At 40.9% G+C, this 22,866-nt stretch overlaps 2 protein-coding genes across 3 annotated transcripts in view; one reads left to right on the plus strand and one right to left on the minus strand.

Annotated features, from left to right (window-relative positions):
- The first annotated feature begins 1,417 nt into the window (after nucleotides 1-1,417).
- On the plus strand, nucleotides 1,418-10,704 carry C1QL3 (complement C1q like 3). The gene is made up of 2 exons (XM_027559855.1): nucleotides 1,418-2,244; nucleotides 8,039-10,704. The coding sequence occupies exons 1-2, from the start codon at nucleotides 1,657-1,659 to the stop codon at nucleotides 8,216-8,218; spliced, it is 768 nt and encodes a 255-aa protein (XP_027415656.1). The 5' UTR covers nucleotides 1,418-1,656; the 3' UTR covers nucleotides 8,219-10,704.
- Nucleotides 10,705-10,807: 103 nt separating this feature from the next.
- Nucleotides 10,808-22,866, minus strand: part of PTER (phosphotriesterase related) — a 75,744-nt gene continuing 63,685 nt past the window's right edge. For both annotated transcript variants that reach the window (XM_027559853.1, XM_027559854.1), the window contains 2 exons: nucleotides 19,317-19,457; nucleotides 10,808-11,653 (listed from right to left, as the gene is read on the minus strand). In XM_027559853.1, coding sequence (XP_027415654.1) covers nucleotides 11,443-11,653; nucleotides 19,317-19,457 — 352 coding nt within the window. In that variant the 3' untranslated portion in view covers nucleotides 10,808-11,442. The remainder of the gene's footprint in view (nucleotides 11,654-19,316; nucleotides 19,458-22,866) is intronic.

Here is a 22,866-nt window from a genome sequence, read left to right on the forward strand (position 1 = left end):
ATTTCTCATGCATTTACTCTTTAAGTAAATGCAACTTAGGTCCATGGCTGAATCTCCTGAAAGGTTGCTAGAATTGTAAGCCTATAATCAGAGTACCTATCTGTGTTCTCACCATTTGCAGCATTTGTCAAAAGAGTCCCCCCCTCCCTCCTTTTATGTGGTGGGCATGTTCATTTAAAATCCTTGAGAAAGGTCCTTTGGCTTTTCAACACACCTTACGGTTTTTTGGGTAACATCTTATTTCACTTTGGAAGGCTGGTGAGGAAAATCATAAGGTTAAAAAAAAATCACATCTACCATCTGGAAAATTCTAAAGGGCCCTCCTTATGTTAAAAGTGGCATTTTGAGACAGAAAAAAAAAAAACAAAACACCTGAAGCGCCGATTGTGGGTGAGCCATTAGAGAAATACTGTCAACCCAGCCACCCTCCATTCAACCTTCAACTGCACCCTCCAACTGGGGCTGCAGGCAGCGGCGAAATAGAGGACTTAGGTGTGACCCTTGAGTTCTGAAGGCTCCTCCTGTACATCTGTCTCACCTCCCCCACCCCCCACCCCCCCATATGTCCAGGGAGAGCGCTGCCATCGCCTGAGTTCAGCAAGGGAGTATTCAGGATCTCACTGTTCATCCATGTGCAGAGAAGGAAAAAAAAAAAAAAAAGAGAGAGAGAGAGAGAGAGAGGCCGAGGGGGGAAAAAATCCCACATTGTCAGAGTAATGCCAAACTCTCTTTGAGTGGGATGAGCAGAGCAGATGCCGCAATGAGATGCCAAAGCGGCTCCCCTTCCTCTGCGCCTTGGGTGCCTATAAATTGCTCCGGCGCGCGTTTGTCAGCCTCCTCTTCTCCTGGCAGGTGGTACCCAGGCAGAATTCTGCGTTCAGTCTCTCTCTCGCTCCGCTCCCGGCCGTGAGGCGCTCGTCACTGCTCGCCAGCTCCTCCGATCCAGCCCGGAGCCTCTCCGAGCCGCCACTGGTGCCCAGCGCCGCCGCTCCACTCACCCGGGGGTTGCCGGGCCCTAGCCGGTGCGCGGGGTTTTGGGGATGCGCATCTATTAGAGTTCTGGTGGTTGCCGAGGAGGGGGAAAAAGAAAGAGAAAAGGCAGGAGAAGGGCGATCCCAGCGAGCGAAAGAAGAGGAGGAGGCAGAAAAAGGCAACTTCAGACGGAAAGTTGGTGCGAACTGGCGCAGTCGGCAAAAACGGAAAAGTCGATCGCAGGCGGAGGCATAAAAGTGTGAGCGGCCCGGGAGAGCGCGAGAGGCGGCGGCTGCTCTGCACTCAGGGCGGCCGCGCCGGCGCCCCGGTAGCCACAGGTGCGAGGGGCTCGCGGGAGGAGAGAGGGCGCCCTGCGCACCCCTCCCCCTGCCCCCACCCCCACCCGCACCCCCCAGCTCGGGACTTCAGCTCAAGTCACTTGGCGTCCGAGCTCCCTCCCCAGCCGCAGCCTCAGCTGGGGGGAGAGCCAGAGCCCGCGAGGAGCGGCCGGCGCGCGCCTGCCCAGGGGACTTGGGGTTCGCAGGGGGTTGTTTTCGGCTCTGAGGAGGTCCCCGCCCAACCTTCAAAATTTTGTCCAAAAGCAGACAAGAGGATCGCCCCGCGCTGAGCCGGCTGGTGGGCAGCAGGAGGCGCCTGATTGCAGCCGGGGCGCTGGGGGTGGTGATGGTGCTGCTGCTGGTGATCCTCATCCCGGTGCTGGTGAGCTCGGCCGGCACGTCGGCGCACTACGAGATGCTGGGCACCTGCCGCATGGTCTGCGACCCCTATGGGGGCACCAAGGCGCCCAGCACGGCCGCCACGCCCGACCGCGGCCTCATGCAGTCCCTGCCCACCTTCATCCAGGGCCCCAAAGGCGAGGCCGGCAGGCCGGGGAAGGCGGGCCCGCGGGGGCCCCCGGGTGAGCCCGGGCCGCCGGGCCCCGTGGGCCCCCCGGGCGAGAAGGGCGAGCCCGGCCGCCAAGGCCTGCCGGGCCCGCCGGGGGCGCCGGGCCTGAACGCGGCCGGGGCCATCAGCGCCGCCACCTACAGCACGGTGCCCAAGATTGCCTTCTACGCCGGCCTCAAGCGGCAGCACGAAGGCTACGAGGTGCTCAAGTTCGACGACGTGGTCACCAATCTCGGGAACCACTACGATCCCACCACGGGCAAGTTCACCTGCTCCATCCCGGGTATCTACTTCTTCACCTACCACGTTCTGATGCGAGGAGGGGATGGCACCAGCATGTGGGCTGATCTCTGCAAAAACAACCAGGTGAGAGCAGGCGGAGGGCGGGGAGGGCGCGCGGGAAGGTGCAGGCGAGAGGGAGGAGACCCCGGAAATGGGGGGTGGGAGCCCTTGGAGGATGGGCGCGGCAGCTCCCGCTCCAGGGAGCTGCGAGCGAGGGGGAATGCTGTCCCCACCCTGGGGAGGCGGGGGGTCGTACGCCAAAGAGCGCCCGGAGGCCTGGCGAAGGTGGCTCCCGAAGCCCGGGCACCTGCGTTCCTTGCGCGCGACCCTAATAAGCGGGAAGCAGGATTCGGTCCCGGGACAATCCGTGCACCTCGGGCAGTCCCGGAGGAGAAAGCGACCCCTCGGCTGTGGGATGCTCACCAGGGTGGGGGTCACTGTCAGGTTTTGCCAGGAATTGGGAGGGCTGGGGGAGCCAGAAGTGGGCGTGCCAGCGTGACAAACCCGAGGGAGAAAGACCTGGGCCCAAAGGAAAAAATAGAAGGGGTGCGGAGGAGTGAGTCCGAGCGGAGGGCGCACCCGGGGCCAAGGCAGGACCACATCGCCAGGCCCGGATAAACTCACAAGTAGTCAAATTCGAGATGCAAAACTCTGGTTTAGATTTCAGCTGAAGAAGGGGGAGAGGCAATGAGTGCTGCTAACAAAAGGAAAAGTTGAGAATCCTGGGTTTGTGCCATAAAACACGCTCCCAAACACAGAGCCCAAACTCCACTGGCTGGAGCCGGAGGACGCACAGGCGGGTGGTCAGGAAGCTGGTGGGCCAACCCAAACCCGGGGCGATGAGCCTCCCTGCCAGCGAGCCCCAGGGCGCCTTCGTGAGGGTCTCTCCAACCCAACCTTTCCCTCACAAGCAGCGGTGGCCTTGGCTTGGACTGTGAAATAGCCTCAGGTTAGCCCTCGGCCAGACGACTTGCTCCCCTGAGCCAAGCCGTTGCGCGTTGCTCCAAGGGCCACCGGTCTGCGGTGTTAGGCTGGGGCCACTTTCTCGTTGCCTTGAGAAATTCGCGGTCATTGCAAAACCGTAGTGTGTCTAATCTCTTCGTCAGGGGAGGAAAATCATATTTGTATCTACCTCAAAGTATAATCAGACCCTCTGCACACGGTAAATCAGCCGCTGAGGGAGGCCTTGCAGCCTGCAGTCTGGGCTGAGTTCTTGGGTTTAACTTTGCTTCTCAAGTGGCACAGAGTACCCCCGCTACCCTGCTCCCCATGACCCTGCGAGGGCCAACTGTGATATAACAAGGATTCTCAGGCTTCAGGTCGCTTGTCCCTTGAATTGAGACCTTTCTAGCTATAACCCTGGTTTGTATTAAGCCACATTAAAGCAGAATTTATTCCAAACACACAATTCACAGTGTCAGAATTCTTCCAAAGTGAAACACAAATGCTCTAAATAAATAAGAGAAAGGGCGAAATATCCTGTCCGTTCTCTTTCCTATTACCCCTCACTTCTAAAAGAATTCAGAAGTAAATGGCTTAAGGGACCCTAAGGTCGGATAGAACAAAAAGAGGAAAAATGGCCACCAGGAGGCACTGACAGGGTTGTTTATTATATTTATTATGCATGAAAATAATATTAAGATAAATAAAAATTATTCACAGAGCAGTGGCTTCATTATAGGTAAATGGCTAAAAAGGGCATGACTCATTGTACCAAAATAGAGCTATTATGTCACCCTAACAAAATGATTTGTGAACAGCCCCTCAGGAGGCAGTGATGAGGCACCCATTTATTTACAATTTGGCTGCCTTCTGACTCAAAGATTAAGTCTAGCAAATACTGTCAGGCTGAAGAGATTGTTTTTAGAGGTATTAATTCAAATTAAAAAAAATGATTCAAGTTGTTTCAGCCAGAGTATAAAAACACACATCTTTAAGTCTCTGGGAATTGCAATTGCATGAAAAGCTGGGGAGCAGTACATTTAAATTAGTTTAAATGCTGACGCTGAGGCCAGATTTAGATTCCAGGAAAACCATGCCATATATGTGTTCCGTGTGCAGTTTGTATTTTTTAATAATTTCATTGTTTGGAGTGTAGAAGGCTTCTTTGTATCATCCTAGGATATGCATTATGTGAGGATCAGGGGAAAAAAAAAAGGCAAAACAGCTGACCTGATAATGTATAATGCTTTTCATTGGCATTGTTAAGCTGCTGCTTCTATAAAAGGTGAGCAACAAGTTATTCAGAAAAACAAATACCGTAGCAAACAATATATTTTCGAGTTCAGCAAGGACTGTTTTGCAAAATGGTTATTACAATATTAGTGTTAAGAAATTCTATCTCCAGAATAGAACTATTTTGTAAAGTCTGGTCTGCAGGCATTACAAATGACAAATCTTACAAAATCTTTTTTTTAATTAATATTAAAGAAAGAGTTGATCCTTGATTTTCAAATTTACTCTTGTCTGATCACTTCTTAGACAGCAGTTCCCTCTTCTGAGCTGACCTAATTTGTTTTCATAAAACAGAAACTCAAGAGATCCATGTCAGTGTAATGTTCTATGGATTAAGTAGATTTGAGAAGCACAAAAAATTAAACTAAAAAAGCAGTTCACTCTAGGATAGAGGAATGCCTCTGGACCGTAACCATATGAGAACCATTTTATTTATGCTTTGTGTTTGAATGCAGAATCACAGATGGAAACGTCAAAGGCCAGTAAATTAACCTGATACACCACTTAACCTTTTGTTTATGATTCCACAGAAGTACAATGAAAATGAAATTATGAGAGCATCAGTAGCGATTAATTAAATTAGCAAATGTTACCATAAATATTGTCTCTAATGATAAACCCTCACTAATAAGATAATGCTAAAGCAACATAACCTATTATATCCTCACAAACACAGAACTAAAAGGACTATCATTCTCATATTCCCCATGAAACCATCAACCTAAATTTAATCTTACCATGTGTTAAAAGCCCATGACAGTGCATATTAAAGGCAAAAGTTGGACTCAAATAGCTTTAACAGAGACAGGAATTTTTTTTTTTTAAGTTTGTATACTTTTAGCAGGAAACCTGATTAAAAAATATAGCTATTTGAATCCAGTCACTATAATACCACTATAATAAGCTCCTCTAATTTTCTGTAAAGAAAAAAAATAATAAGCTACTGTAATAAAAAATAGAACTGGCTTAACATTAGAACTATAAAATAATTAAAGATCCATTTTTACTCTAAGAATTTATTAGTCATGGCACCAGTAAATATGAGATATATTGGAAATGATGGACAGTTTGTGGGCTGGTACTAAGTTATTAGCAAGATTCATGAAATGTCAAATTAATTATCTTTTTAGGGGCTGTGAAACATGCACTAAAGATCAGCAGAATCTAAATAGTTAACTTATAAGATGAAAAGATATTAGAGTACATTTAGGTAGAAATGGGTATATGGGGCAAAGAAAAGAATGCATCAACCTCTCAGAGAAAATGCTGAAATCAGTATACATTTTGGAACCTGAAAATAGTCTCCAGGGTGGATACATTGCTTTCCTCAATAGTTTGATGGCTTAAAGGAAGAATTGTTGGAAGTTACTGGGCTGGATACTAGAGCTTGAAATTTCACGTTCCATTATACCTTTATAGTATGATCAGGTGAGCAGGCACACAAAAATCAGGCAAAGTACACTAGAATATGGCACGTATTTAATTGGGAGAGTATTATGGTACAGTACAGGTTAAAATCTTAGAGAATCACTTTCATTAAAAAGCAATCACACTGGCTTTATCCAACAAAGGAAGTGAAAACTCTAAGGGTAACCTTCCAGTCTGTGGGATCACCCTAATGCATTTGCAGATTTTCATGGTAACACCTACTGAATAAAAATGGTAACATTTACATGGGTTTGTGGTTAGACCCCATAATGCAATAGAATAAAAATTGCATTATGTATGTGTTTAAGACTGTTATCTCTAAATCAACTGATTTTGATAATCCCAGTTCTCAAATGCCTTCCTGAAGAAAACAGTGTTAAAGCATAATACCTATAGAATTTCATACTAAATACCTAAAGCGCTAAATAAAAATGTGTGGCTGATTATTAGGTGAGAAACCTATTATAGATTGATAATTCATATATTACTAATATGGCTAGCTATTATTTTGTATTTTAATTTTTCTCACTCATTAAAAATCTACACATTAAAAAAAAAAATCAAGTCCTAAGAATGCTGTCCTCCTTGTAGATTATTTTCTCCTGGGAATGTAATGACTAGATGAAATTAGTGAATCAAAGCATCCAACTCCTATAATCTAATGGATTAATTCCTAAGAAATATTATGACATTAAGTTGTATTTTTATTAATGGTCAAAACAGATCACTAAAGTGGTGTATACATTTGAATCAGTGCTTCTCAGCATAATGATATATTGCTTTCACTATAGTAGTGTCAATTAGCACAGTGTTAAATGATTCTAAATCTTTAAGCCCTTTTCTCCTTTTGCCATATGATATCCAGAAAGAAATGCTGAAAATACTACTTGAATTACAAGTTCAGCAGTGTCAAAGAGCCTTCTCCTTTTTTAACATTTCAGCATTACTGTGAGAACATACCACATGAAAATTTAATTTGAAAACCTATCATTTAAATTTTGAAAGAAAGGAATGGAAATGCTTGACTTATGTCTCATTTCTCTCATTTTGCCAAGTGATAAAATCCCACATATTGCACCCCAAGTCATGCATTATTACATAGTACAGGTTTACAAAACCACTAAATCACTCGCTGTGTTATTTGGGGAAATATCATTACAGTGGAATAGAAACAAGCCACAAAGTAGATGTTTTACTGAAATAAATCAAGTACAAGTCTGCCTATTGAAAAATTTTTTTCCAAGGTAGACTCAGAATACAACTAAATGAATGTGAAGCCTAATTGGAGTTGAGAATGTGACAGAATGTCCATATTACTTGATATGATGGGGAATTGGACTGTTTGCAAGTGTCTGTCAGCTCTCTAATGAGATCACAGGCTCAATATGAGTGGATTATAAGCAAAGCTCCATCCTCAGAGCAAACCACACATTTAGAATCACCTAAATATAAAAGGGTATTCCATGAGATCATTCAGAAATTCTAGAAATTTTAGAGACATCGAATCATGGGAGTGTTGTTCCTTCTATAAGTTTTAGATGTACTGAAATTAAATAGTTTAAGTGTACACAAGTAAGTGATAAAAAGGCACAAATAGAAGTAAGAGCTATGAAAACTTTTAAACCAATAATGTTTGATTCAGGTACAGGGGCTTTTCCTTGAATTAGATTTTGAAAGCCCCAAATCAAAAAGATTTCTTCTTTTTTTCTTTCTGTATAGTAGAGTTAGAAGAGTCAGATTTCTCTCAGTCTGTACATACCATGGATCTCAATTTTCTAATCATCAGAGGGACCAACTGAAGTTTGGTTTGAACTTCTGTACTCATAGACAAGGTTAGAATACTGCTGCTTGGTTTAAATTAAAATGCAGAAAACAATGGCCATTTCAGGAAGTGACTGGGCATAGAGATACAAGGAATTAGAAAAGTCCTGATTTAGAAAGAGAAGAGATTGGCATGCATTGTTTACCACATATAGTTGAAAAAAAAAAAAGACTGCTACAATGACCGTCAGAAAAGCGCTATTTTCTGTTTTCCAACAGCATAGTTGAAACCGTTGCAAAGATATCCTCATAAAGCCCCAAGGCCAAGGTGGACTTGGCTGTGCTAAATTCAGGGCCCTGACGGCCAGTCTATTTATGGTGCTGTGTGAATGGCAAAAAAAAAAAGAAAAGAAAATCTCTTTTGCAGATTCTAATTCTTGTCTGTTTCACACAGGTGCGCGCCAGTGCAATTGCCCAAGATGCGGATCAGAATTACGACTATGCCAGTAACAGTGTGGTTCTTCATCTGGAGCCCGGAGATGAAGTCTACATCAAGTTAGATGGCGGGAAAGCCCACGGAGGCAACAACAACAAATACAGCACATTTTCTGGATTTATTATCTATGCTGACTGATTGTGCAAAAACTAAGCTTCTTGCTCTGAGTTCAGACCTTGGATTCATGTGGCTAACGTCAGTGATCCGAGGACCCCGGGGGATGCCGGATGCGGGGCACCTCAGCTGTGTATATGATGTGGGGGATTCAAATGCTACCTGACTCACATCTGTGTACTCAGAACATGATGTAAAAAAAATATATTAAAATCAAGATAAGCAGATGTGTGATCCACTACTGCCAAAGCAAATACTCCTTATTGTTAGTGTCCATGTGAATGAAGTCCTATATATAGATCACAAATTTTTATAGAAAAATCTAAGACACTGAATTATTTCTTCGATATATATGATACTTTGGTGTACTGTGATCTCGCTGCTTTTATCCATATGTCAGCTTTGGTTCCTGTGAGTTTATCTGCTAATTATGAAACTCGGGGTCCATTTACAGTGTGGGGAAGAATGACTTTTACCCTGCAGGAGAGGGTCTCATTGACACAATGCTGCTTTGTCCCCAAAGAAATCGTTTGCCTTGTATTCTTGTTAACTTTAGCTTAGACCTGGGAATGATTCAACTTCAAGCCTTAACCTGGAATTTTCTGGATTTGAGGGAATTCCCAAGCCTAGGGTCATTTTCCACATTTCCTTTGACTTAGGAATCTTCTTTTCTTTTTGGGTGATAGTCCTTAAAAATAGAGATTGAACTTGTATCATAGGATTACCCTCTGAGTGTGTAAACGTGTAATTATGTATGGTATTTAGAAAAATCCCGTGTCCGGTTTGTCAATAGAATGTGTTTAGGTTTACTTGGACAAGTCAGAGTAATTTATTCTTTGGTGTTAAATCAGACAGAGGCTTTTGCCTTCTCTGAAACAAAAGATTATTCATAACCCAATGCACATAGGTTTAATTTGCACTGCTGCATGCGTCACCGAGGAGACACTAAATAAGGCCTTCAGGTAGTTACAACAGGTCATGGCCTGAGGTTATTTCAAAACAAACCATTTCACATATAACCAATATGACAACAAAGTGTATATATTTTATACAAGTACCTGCTACATATATATATGTGTATGTATATATATATATGTTAGATGAAATATAATATATATATATATGGCTTCAGACCATAGGTACAGTGGCTGTATAGACCCAAAAATTTAATTTAAAAATATGTACATGTAGGCACAAACACAAACGTGCATAAATTACTTATTTTGGATTGAAATATATTTTGGAAGACAAAAATATATGAAGTAGCAAAATCATTCAGATGACTTCTAAGAGTGATCCAGAAAATTAAATTTTATCAGGTTAAAATGCCCCAGAAATCACATGTCTGTAAATTAAGCCTATGGCTTCTTTATTACCATATGCCAATCAATACTTTGACTACATTCTGTGACTGTTACTGTGAGGACTGCAGAGATAAAGTAGCTGTCCTTTGCAATGTTTATGAATCATACGCATTTGAATGATCAATTTTTTTCTTTTTTCTCAGGTGGCCTGAAGCTGACAGTAAGGTAGATTTTGAGAGTAGTGCAAATCCTTCCTCTCTGTTTAAAATACACTGCCAAAAGCCATCTCTTTATTCTGAGAAAAAGATATGAAATGCATGTTGATATACCCTAACTATCAGACTACTTCCACTATTACAGTGAAAAATCTGTTCCACTCTCAGTTGCCTTTGAAGACTCTTTGACAACTAGATTTCAAAAACAGAGACTGAAAAATCTGTCTCTTTTACTGGTGAAGGGCATTTGCATTTTTTCATTTAAAGGAATTAGTTTGTTCTCCTGGCTCCTTCCTCTTGGGTGCTTTCTGTTCTAATACACAGAAAGCTTGATCATCCTTGATCCACAGAAATATCTTTTATTTCACGAACCTCAACTTTCTGAATGAGTTACACCTGGTGTTCCTATCTGAAGGTGCTGTTTGCTTGGTTTAAATGCCTTGGTCTGAGTAACTCTCATGATTTACATGATTAGCAACACTTAGCCCCTTTATCAACACTAATGACTAATTCTATTTGGCCTTTCTAATATGTAAGATAAATTAGAAAGGAGTTGCAGTGGATTTTATTTCCATTTAACAATATGTATTTATCGAAGAGGAATTAGCAGTAAGGGTTTGGAGACTTTTCTTTTTTAGGTAGCAAATAGTATAATGAAGGATTCAACCAAAAGATTAGTTTATAAACAGCGGTATACATCAACTAAGAGTTTCAAAAAATGTTTTATTTACACTAAACATCAGGTCTGGGTACCTTTTAAAAATTTGGCTCTAGAATCAGACTGTCATTTCTAATAGATCTGACCTTTTCTTCAGATAAATAAGCATTATTTTCTGTTCAGGCCCAAGGAAAGACAAATGAAAGGTAAAGAAAATAAAGGGAATTATATATATAAGGCAAACATTTCTCTTTTTTTGCATTCTATATTATTAATTAAATTGTGGCCTTTGTTATAAATGTAATGATTCATTAAACTATATTATGTAATATATTTTGACTTTTATGATTGAATTTTTATAATAGAATACTATGCTGTGTGTTCATATCCCCTTATATAAATTTTTCAAATCACAAGAAAATATAGGAAAACTGGATACCAGAAAGGCACAGGCAACAAAACTGATTTATTTTAAGTATATGAAGATAGGTGAACAGATATAATTAACCTTCCACAATATTTTTACTGTTGTGAATTGGTTATTGTATTACAGTATCCTTAAAATAAATGTCTCAAAATTTAGCTTCCTTTGCTGCAGAAGCTATTTTAAAGTGGGATATTATTCATTAAGCATTAATTAAAGAACAGCAGGATAATTAGTAGAATCATCAATATTACAAGAAACATTAGATTGCTCCAGACGGGGGTAATTTAACTAAAAACAGTTTAAATTTTCTCAAGGAGTGCTGCTGATGGATTAAGAAAACAAAACAAAAGGAAGCAAAACTCTACTCAGGGGATCTAAACTGTAAATCATCATTTGGAAATGGCTACTTTTGTATTTATTTTGTGAAGGAAAAACAATAGGGCTTAATTAGGCTCGGCAACTCCCTGAAGGTACAGATGGAATAGCCAGTTTCTGAGAAGGCAAAAGTCTCCTGCTTCTCATAAAAAGGAAATATCCTGTCATTAGTCCTCTGTGGATCTGATTAATATCTCACAGTGGGTTTGAAATCACTCTCTGTTCCCTGGCAAGCTTTACACTCAAGGTGTGAATTCGTAGCAACCATCCTATTTGAAAGTTAGCCATTGCTTGGGGTTCTCGATCAGTATCTTATCAAGGGCACCCTCAGTTATGCCCCTCAGCAGCATTTTGGGAACAATGTTGGTGAGGATATGGGAATAGCCGTGACCTCCATACTTCGTCAGCCGATTCTTCGTGTGTATGTCATGTGCCATCAGGATTCGATCCTCGTAACCCTCATCCACCAGAAGTCGCACCCTGTGCAAAAATGGCAATTCATTATATGGCACTGGTTTCACGTTTACGACATTCAGAATGCTTTAAACTTTTTCCTACTCATAAACCTATTGTGTGGTCGTAAAGATACCATCTTCCATTGCGAAGACACCCTTAATAAATATTGCGGTGATGCTAAAGATATTATCCTGTCGTACTAGGAAGAGGATTTTTATTCCATGCACACAGAAATTCCTAGCCTGTGATATTTACGATGATGCCTGGCAAGCCTGCATTAAAGATAGCTTCTAATCAGATGTGCCAGTTTGAATAAATGGCCACTTTAGCATTTCATTAAATAACTGTATCCTGAATTTGTATCCAGCTCTCCATTCTAAAATACCTCACTTAGTGAACCCATTCTTCAGATCTCAGTCTCTCTGTCTCTCCTATTTTTGTTTTCTAGCAAGTAAAATCAATGACTATTTGGGATCAAAATAGCAAAACGATAGGAATCTTCGTACAAGTAAAATGTTCTGAAACTAAAATTGTTTGGTTTTAAAATGAAGGGCATGTGATGCAGTAGACGTCTTTAAAAATATTTATTTATTTTATTATTTATTTGGCTGCACTGGGTCTTAATTGTAGCATGTAGGATCTTTAGTTGTGGCATGGGGGATATCTAGTTTCCTGACCAGGGATCAAACCTGGGCCTCCTGCGTTGGGAGCACAGAGCCTTAGCCACTGGACCAGGGAAATCCTTTGGTTGTCATTTTTCTAAATTAATTTTATTGAAGTAGAGTTGATTTACAATTTGTGTTACAGTTTGTGTTCATTTCTGCTGTATAGCAAAATGACTCCATTATAAATATATGTTCTTTTTCGCATCCTTTTCAATGATGGTTTATCACAGGATATTGAGTGTTGTTCCCTGTGTTACACAGCAGACCTTGTTTATCCATCCTATTTCTAGAAGTTTGCATATCTGCTAATCCCAAACTCCTGGTCCTCCCCGGCCCCCACTCCCCGCCCTTGACAACCTTAAGTCTGTTCTCTATGTCTGGAGTCTGTTTCTGTTTTGTAACTATAGTTCATTCGTGTCATATTTTAGATCAATCGTCATTTTTAAAAGGTCAGTTTCAGTCCCTCTGCGTTAGTCCTTTTGAAGCTGATGGGTCTTTTGACTTAGTAGTAGTGTGGGAGCATTGGATTAAATTGACCAATAAAAATTTACTCTGTCTTCCTTCTATGTCGGTGAGATTGCTATAAATAATGAACTGTTCCTTTAAATTTATAGTCAGTGAACTATAGAACAGCTTTCTGCCTATTGTCTAAACATCTAATCCTGTTTGCTTTGTTAAGTGCTGTAATCCGTAGTGTGAATCAGTCCCCTCGTGACAGCCACCATCTGTGGATGTCTGGATGCTGGGCAGTGTCTGCCGTGACTTCCATGGGTCTCTGAGGGCAGGACATGCAGCTTGGAGACCCTGGCTGTTCTCTGACCTTTTCTATATTATCTTGTTGGCCCCTAAATCCCCCAATGGATCTAGATAGATGGGCAGCACTTTCCTCCAAAGGCTAATTATTTGAAAGGTATCCTTTTTGCTTCGATAGTGCTTCTTGGCATTCTAGTGCATGAGTCATATGTAATAAATACTACAGTAAGCAAAGGGCTTCCCTGGTGGCTCAGTGGTAAAGAATCTGCCTGCTAGTACAGGAGATGGGGGTTTGATCCCTGGTCTCAGAAGATCCCCTGGAGAAGGAGATGGCAACCCACTTTAGTATTCTTGCTTGGAAAATCCCATGGTTCCATGCCAGAAGCCTGGCAGGCTAGAGTCCATTGGGTCTCAAGAGTCAGACATGACTTAACAACTAAACAACAACAATAGTAAGCAAAATGTGTTCAACACACTTGAACACAAAGCTTTGCCTTCTGAGAATGTGCATTTTATTTTATTCTTATGAATTTTTATTGGAGTATAGTAGCTTTACAATGCTGTGTTAGTTTCTGCTGTTCAGCAAAGTGAATCAGCCACATGTATACATATATCCCCTCTTTTCTGGATTTCCTTCCCATTGAGGTCATCACAGAGCTTTCAGTGTGGTTCCCTGAGCTATACTGTAGGTTCTCATTAGTTACCTATTCTATAAGAGAACATACATTTTAAAACAAATTACACTTAAAGGGATGCCAAAAAAGAGCCAACCTGGCTGTTTCGTCTAGAAATCGTCAGTCCTACCACATGTACCCCAAGTGTGTCCTAAAAATACTTGGAGGTATTTTTGCTTCTTTATTTTTTATTGAAGGATAGTTGATGTACAATGCTATGTAAGTTACAGGCATACAGTACAGTGATTCACAAGTTTTAAAGGTTATACTCTGTGTATAGTTACTATAAAATATTGTCTATATTCCCTACATTGTACAATATATCCTTGTAGCTTATTTTATAGTTAATATTTGTACCTCTTAATCCCCCACCTCTGTAATCCGTGTACCCTTACCTCCCCCTATATGGGGGGGGTCTTTAAAATTTGTATAATGTCCAAAAGTTCTGATCTAAAGTTGCTTTTGGAACAACCTCTCTTTAAGGGAATTATCTAAGACAGCTATATCATCATTTATGAAGGAAGAGAAATATTTCACAGATGCATGCATAATGCTGAAACTTAGGGTGACAAGCCCTGATCCACAATTAAAAAGGAATTTCCCATTACAGGAAATTTTAAGGTATACTTTCCCCCCTGTATTTTCTGAGCGTTTCTCAACATTTTTGTCTCTTTTCTTTGTCTGTGAAAAAATGATATCTTATTACTACAGAGGCATATCATATAGATAAACAGATACCTGTAAGAGGCCTGAGTCATATCCTGGAACACAAAGTTACTAAATTTCGCAGTAGCAAGGAAAGATACTCATTTGAAAATGGGAACCGTTAGAACTCAGTAAGTCAAGAAACTGAAGACTAGTTATCTCATGAGAAAGAGAATGTTCTGGTTCTAGAAACATAATTTTATCTTGACTATCAAGAAAGCTGCCTGGTTGCTCCTAAAATAAGGGATCATCTCACATGCTGTGCCATTGTGTCGAACAGTAGTTAGAGGCTGCCAGAAGGAAGGAACCACTACAGATGAGAAGACAAAAAATCACAGTAATTATAGAAATATAAATGAGTTAGTGTTTTGCAAACAAATATTAGAGAGAGACTACAAAGTGTGAAAAGGCAGCGATATAATAAGATTTGAGAAATGGAGCAGAAGATTGAAAACAGGTGTTAGACACAGAATTTCTGGTGCTGAAAACCAGAGGTAGGCAGGAGCATGCTTCTCTGTTCACTGCAAAGCTTTACGATTCCTGAAGCTCGGAGAAGGACTGTTGATGAGTGATGAAAACCAAGCACCCGAGACCTGGGGACAGGGAATAAACCAGGGCATACACAACCCCAAAGGTCATTTAACAATCACCATGAGCCGTACTGGAGTCCAGTGACTCAATGCATGACTTTTTAAAAAATTAATTTCTGGTGAAGTAGAATTGCTTTACAATGTATTAATTTCTACTGTACAGCAAAGCACATCAGCCATACCTGTACATTTATCCCCTCTTTTTTGGACTTCCTTCCCATTTAGGTCACCACAGAGCATTGGGTAGAGTTCCATGTGCTACACAGTAGGGTCCCATTATTTATCTATTTTATGCATAGTAGTGTATGTCCATCGATCCCAATCTCCCACTTCATGCCATCCTCCCTTCCTCTCTTGGAATTCATACATTTGTTCTCTACATCTGTGTGTCTATTTCTGCTTTACAAATAAGATTATCTATACCATTTTTCTGGATTTCACATGTATGCATTAATACATGATGTTTGTTTTTCTGACTTACTTCACTCTGTTTGACTTATAATTTACAAAAGATTAAAGATATGTACATATACAGACACATAGATATACACAAACACAGATGTGTATATATACATAAAATTTTTATGTCGTTCCATACATCTAGAATGTTTACATTTGGCACAATGAAAGCTCATATCTCCATCGGTCTCCCTCTATGGATCCCCTCTTTTACTGAAAGTCTAGGAGCCTTATGCAAAGCATAGGGATAGAAAAGATACACCTCACTGCCACAAGGGGGCTTAGAGAAAGGAAGCGAACCCTGGGAGCAAGCTTCCTATTTCCAAGATGAATTGTAATATATGTGTTTAGGGCATTCATGAGGAAGTCATGATTTTGTGATCATGAAAGATGAGAAAGATGTACCACACAGGCTTATCTTAAATTCCAGAGAATATTCACCTCTGAGTATGGTTCAAGCTAGTATGGTTTGCCAATACTGAATAGTACTTCTGGGCAAGTAAATTTAAATTATAAAACAAACAAACAATAAATCTGTTAATCAAAGAATTGGTTTGAGTAGTTGAAAAAAAAAAAGACCTAGTAATACTAGTCAGGGCATTCAAGGCAGTTTAAAGATGTAGAGTGAGTGTCTCATGTTTTTGTAACTACTGTGACATTGCTCAGCTATCTTTCTCTAATAATATTAAACTGGAAGGTATTTTAATTAATGAGCTCATCAAGGAGGTATGTCAGTTCACGGGACAGCAGAAGACACACATGTAAAGATCAACTGCCCAGGGGAAAGACCCTAAAGCTGCTGGACCTCCCCCATACCCCAGTGTATGTGTACATATGGTCATAGTAGTTCATGTGCTGCTCAAGCCTCACATTTTCTGACATCACTTCTTTACTCCAATTTGGCTTACTCCCATTCCAACGAGTTTTCTTCACTCAAAACGTTCTTCTGCTTTTGTCATCATGGAGAACTACTTCTCTGCTCAACCTTCTGTTTTCCACCCTGAGCACGAGTTGCATCTTTCTACTTTTTTGCTCACCCTCTTCCATGTTCTGTATTCACTCACTTCATTAAAGCATCCAGGGATTTACCCCTGCTATGTTACTGCTAGATATCTCTCCATCTCTCTCTCTATACTTTCTTCCCTCCAGCTTGGACCTCATGACCCTCATCTCAACCCTGCCCTTGTCCCCTTTGGATATCAAGCACATGCTTCAGACAGAATCCCAGCCTTCTCTCTGTTTACATCTATTACTTCTACTCACAAAACATTTTTTTAGGAAAATAACCACCAGATTATGCAGCTTGGTGCTCATAGACAGTCATGCAGTAATGATCTCTGGCCTCCACTGAGTCTTCCATACAACATGTCCTGAGCCAGTATCTCTCTCAGTCACTCCCCATCCACTCCCAGCCTTCATCCTCCTATACAGGGTCCTGCCCTGAATCTATTCCTTCCTTCACAGGAGACGACCATGTCTCTTTCACAGGCGCTTTTGAGATCAAATGGGACCATCTGTCCTCAGTGTTCTGTCCCTTTCACCAAGACATTGATCTGCACTCACTCCATTACCTGCCTCGCCTCCTCTCATTTCTACGGAAATAGCATACCTCCTTTTCTAAAAATATTGGTTTATTTTTAATTGAAGGATAATTGCTTTACAATGTTGTGTTGGTTTCTGCCATACATCAACATGAATCAGCCTGTGGCTGATTTACCCAACCTTCTATTTGCTGCCCAAATTCCATCTCTTTGTCTCCTCAGGAGTCTTGCTCTGTATCTCTTATCTGTCCAGATTTTTTTAAGTCAACACTGACTGATCACTTCCATAGTATACCCCAGGTGAAGGTGAAGTCGCTCAGTTGTTTCCGATTCTTTGCAACCCTACCGACTGTAGCCTACCAGGCTCTTCCATCCATGGGATTTTCCAGGCAAGAGTACTGGAGTGGGTTGCCATTTCCTTCTCCAGAGGATCTTCCCGACCCAGGGATCGAACCCAGGTCTCCCACATTGTAGGCAGATGCTTTACCGTCTGAGCCAGACACTCAGCTAAAAACTGCATGCTTTATTTCATATAAATTCTACAACAACCCTATAGAATAAGCACCAAGTCTCTGGATTCATTCTCTCGGTCTCCTAACAAACCCTTTCTTTGCCCTATCTGGTCTTTTTTTTTTTTTTTTCTCCATATTTATTTACTTATCTATTTGACTGTGCTGGGTCTTAGTTGTCGCATGCAAATTCTTAGTTGCAACATGTGGATCTAGTTCTCCGACCAGGAATTGAACTGGGCCCCTTGCATTGACAGCATGCAGTCTTAGACACTGGACCACTAGGGAATCCCCTGTCTGGTCTTCTAGCTCTAGCTCTACAACCCTGCTTCACCTTACTACCAAGTTTCTTGAAAGAGTAGCCTCCATATTCTGTCCTCTTGCTCACCTTCTAGTCTTTCCTCAAGCCTTTTCTGCCAAGGCTGCACTTACTGACTGTGAAATGGAAATTTCCTGATGGTGAAATCCAATGGATACTTTTCCCTCTTTATCTCTCTTGGTATCTGCCACTTAGTACAAGGGTTCAAGTCCTTCTGCTTTAAGTATCCTTCTCCACCAACTTCCATAACAATGCTGACTTCCCTGATATTTCCCTGATATTCTTAATGCTTTGAATATTTCTCAACCTGTCCTTGAGGGACTGTTTCTGAGTTCATCCCTTAAATGTGGGTGGTCACCAGGGTTCTATCCTCATTTGCTTCTTGGAATGATCTAATTCATTCCCACGCTACTGACTGTCACATGCAAACCAACAGTGTCTAGCTGCATGTCCGAGTCTCTGTCCTGAGCTTCACACCCTTTTCCCATGGCCTCATGGAGTAGCAACACTATATTCCCAAACTAAAGTCATCCTGCCGATCCCAAATCTATTTCACCTCCCAGGTTCCCTAACTTGGTGCATTCATTCTTCATATCACCAGGTAACCAAGGCAAACCAGGTAACCATCTAGTCTTGACTCAAAAATTTCCACTTGAGTGCAGAGAATGACTTGTATAATTATTTGTTTTCCCTCACAAATATTGAACAATTTTGAGAGGTTGGACTTTGTATAATGTTTGACCTTACAGCCTTTCAGTTGCAATTACCTCTTTAGTGAATTTTTTTTTTTTGGATTTGTAGAAGGTTTTATGTAGTCTGAAAGCAGGTTTTTTCCATAACCAATTAGGTCCCCACATTTAATGAAAAGCATGTTTCATCTCTAATAAATACCTGAACAGACTTGGCTCATTGTCACAAACAAATTCCATCAACTTTTAATCGAGTATCCTGGCTCTGTAGGAATTTTATTATTTATTTATATATTTATTTTTAAATTTAAATTTATTTATTTTAATTGGAGGCTAATTACTTTACATTGTTGTATTGGTTTTGCCATATGGTGAATATTTTTAATAAACATTTCAAAAATTCATTGCAGGAGGTTAGGACTTTAGTGTGATCAACCTGAGAAAGAAACAGCTTACTTCATTAGGAATAAAAACAGGGAAATGTCTTTTGTTCTTTTACTGTCAGAGCAGAGATTGAGTATTATCTGTGTTTCTTATCAGCTGCCCATCTGCACTGAACTTCTAAGGCTCTGCTAAGCTTTTACCTACTTAGCTTGACTCATTTTCTCCTTGAAATAATATATAGAGATTTGCCTTCCTGAAACAGCATTGATATATTTTCCCTTGCAAGTCTCTGGTTCCGCCTGCTTATTGTTTCCTGAATCTTTACTAATTCCTACCCAGATATGAAAGTCCAGAAGAAATGGTAAAAGGAAATGCTGTGAGAGATTTCATCATATTTACCTTTTAATTCTTTTATTATCATTGGGCATGTCAATATCTGGGTTGAACTGATAATGAAAAAGTTCAGTACCAAAGAGATCATATTCCAAGTAACAGCCAAACTGAGCAAACTCCAGTAGTTCCTTCTTATCCAGGATAGTCCTAGAGACAAGAAGACAGACATTTTGTTACTATCAAGACCATGTTTTCCACACATACAGATTAAAAGTGTTAAGCACACTATGTACTGGAATATAGTCGAAATCAAATAAAAGAACTTTGGAGTTGGCTTTTAGGATGTAACTATAAAATATTAAGTTCAATTGTTACTAGAAATTAGGAAAAGTGAAGTAAAAGTGCTAGTTGCTCAGTTGTGTTCAACCCTTTGCGACCCGATGGAATGTGACCACCAGGCTCCTCTGTCGATGAAATTCTCCATGCAAGAATACTGGAGTGGGTTGCCATTCCCTTCTCCAGGGGATCTTCCTAACCCAGGGATTGAATATGGGTCTCCTGCATTGCAGGCAGTTTTGTTTTTTTTTCCCCCACTGTCTGAGCCACCAGGAAAGCCCAGAAATTAGGGAACATTCTCATCCAAAAGGGAGTTTTCTCATCTCAAGGACTTCAAAACTATAGACATTTTAATTATGCTGCCATCTCAAAAACAATGTTGTAATTCTTTTCCAAAATTGTCTTCAGGGTAGGCTCTATATTCTTTTGAAAATCCTTAGTGAGACTGATATGAACTATACTACTACTACTACTACTAAGTTGCTTCAGTCATGTCCGACTCTGTGCAACCCCATGGACTGCAGCCTACCAGGCTTCTCCGTCCATGGGATTCTCCAGGCAAGAACACTGGAGTGGGTTGCCATTTCCTTCTCCAGTGCATGAAAGTAGAAAGTGAAAGTGAAGTCACTCAGTCGTGTCCAACTCTTAGTGACCCCATGGACTGCAGCCCACCAGGCTCCTCCGTCCATGGGATTTTCGAGGCAGGAGTACTGGAGTGGGGTGCCATTGCCTTCTTCCGATATGAACTATGGAAACTATCAAGAAGGAAATTTGCCCAGGACTGGAGAATTAGGTGAATAATACTGATCTGGATAAAACATGAAGCCAAGGTAAGGCAACAGGGTGATTTTCTTGTGACAATCATAAAGTCGTTCTAAAATTAATCCCAAAGCCTACGTGAATATCAGTGCAATTTTTTAAAAGGGGAAATGCTCCTATAGATATTTATGTTCTGGTGTGTTTATTTTTTAAATAGAATTTATTATTTTATGCTAATTTTATGGGTATCTTCTCACTTCAGTAGAGATCATAGCAAAAATATCACTCTTTGTAAGACTATGTAAATGAATGGAAAAGGAGAAAAATATAGGATAAGTGCAGGCTTCAGACAGAAAAGTCAAGTCTGGAACAAGAGTAGATTATCTCAAGAAATTTAAACTCTAACAGATAAAAAGGATACATAAAGTTAACCCCTGGAATGCGACAGTAGGAAGTCAAGGGATACCTGGAGTAATAGGCAAATTTGGCCTTGGAGTACAAAATTAAGCAGGGCAAAGGCTAATAGAGTTTTGTCAAGAGAATGCACTGGCCATAGCAAACACCCTCTTCCAACAACACAAATGAAGACTCTACACATGGCCATCACCAGATGGTCAACACTGAAATAAGACTGATTATATTCTTTGCAGTCAAAGATGGAGAAGCTCTATACAGTCAGCAAGAACAAGACCAGGAGCTGACTCTGGTTCAGATCATGAACTACTTATTGCCAAATTCAGACTTAAATTGAAGAAAGTAGGGAAAACCACTAGACCATTCAGGTATGACCTAAATCAAATCCCTTATGATTATATGGTGGAAGTGACAAACAGATTCAAGAGATTAGATCTGATAGAGTGCCTGAAGAACTATGGACAGAAAACTTCATGACACTGCATAGGAGGCAGTGATCAAGACGATCCCCAAGAAAAAGAAATGCAAAAAGGTAAAGTGGTTGTCTGAGGAGGCCTTACAAATAGCTGAGAAAAGAAGAGAAGCTAAAGGCAAAGGAGAAAAGGAAAGATATATCCATCTGAACGCAGAATTCCAAAGAATAGCAAGGAGAGAAAAGAGTGCCTTCTTCAGTGATCAGTGCAAAGAAATAGAGGAAGACAATAGGATGGGAAAAACTAGAGATCTCTTCAAGAAAATTAGAGATGCCAAGGGAACATTTCATACAAAGATGGGCACAACAAAGGACAGAAATGGTATGGACCTAACAGAAGCAGAAGATATTAAGAAGAGGTGACAAGAATACACAGAAGAACTATACAAAAAAGATCTTTATGACCCGGATAACCATGAAGGTGTGATCACTCACCTAGAGCCAGATATCCTGGAATGCAGAGTCAGGTGGGCCTTAGGAAGCATCACTACGAACAAAGCTAGTAGAGGTGACAGAATGCCAGTTGAGCTCTCTCAAATCCTAGATGATGCTGTGAAAGTGCTGCACTCAATATGCCAGCAAATTTGGAAAACTCAGTGGTGGCCACAGGACTGGAAAAGGTCAGTTTTCATTCCAGTCCCAAAGAAAGGCAATGCCAAAGAGTGTTCAAACTACTGCACAATTGCACTCATCTTACATGCTAGCAAAGTAATGCTCAAAATTCTCCAAGCTAGGCTTCAACAGTACGTGAACCATGAACTTTCATATGTTCAAGATGGATTTAGAAAAGGCAGAGGAACCAGAGATCAAATTGCCAACATCCTTTGGATCATCAAAAAAGCAAGAGAGTTACAGAAAAACATCTACTTCTGCTTTACTGACTATGTCAAAACCTTTGACTCTGTGGATCACAACAGACTGTGGAAAATTCTTCAAGAGATGGGGATACCAGACCACCTGACCTGCCTCCTGAGAAATCTGTATGAAGGTCAAGAAGCAACAGTTAGAACTGGACATGGAACAACAGACTGGTTTCAAATTGGGAAAGGAGTACGTCAAGGCTGCATATTATCACCCTGCTTATTTAACTTCTATGCAGAGTACATCATGCAAAAAGCCAGGCTGGATGAAGCACAAGCTGGAGTCAAGATTGCCAGGAGAAATATCAACCTCAGATATGCAGATGTCACCACGCTTATGGCAGAAAGCAAAGAAGAACTAAAGAGCCTCTTGATGAAAGTACAAGAGGAGAGTGAAAAAGTTAGCTTAAAATTCAACATTCAGAAAACTAAGATCATGGCATCTGGTCCCATCACTTCATGGCAAATTGATGGGGAAACGATGGAAACAGTGACAGACTTTATCTTTTTGGGCTCCAAAATCACTGCAGATGATGACTGCACCCATGAAATTAAAAGATGCTTGCTCCTTGGAAGAAAAGCTATGACCAGACTCAACAGCATATTAAAAAGCAGAGACATTACTTTTCTGACAAAGGTCCGTCTAATGAAAGCTATGGTTTTTCCTGTGGTCATGTATGGATGTGAGAGTTGGACTGTAAAGAAAGCTGAGCACTGAAGAATTGATGCTTTTGAATTGTGGTGTTGGAAAAGACTCTTGAGAATCCCTTGGACA

Source organism: Bos indicus x Bos taurus, chromosome 13 (assembly GCF_003369695.1).
Source record: "Bos indicus x Bos taurus breed Angus x Brahman F1 hybrid chromosome 13, Bos_hybrid_MaternalHap_v2.0, whole genome shotgun sequence".
Taxonomy (NCBI): Eukaryota; Metazoa; Chordata; class Mammalia; order Artiodactyla; family Bovidae; genus Bos; species Bos indicus x Bos taurus.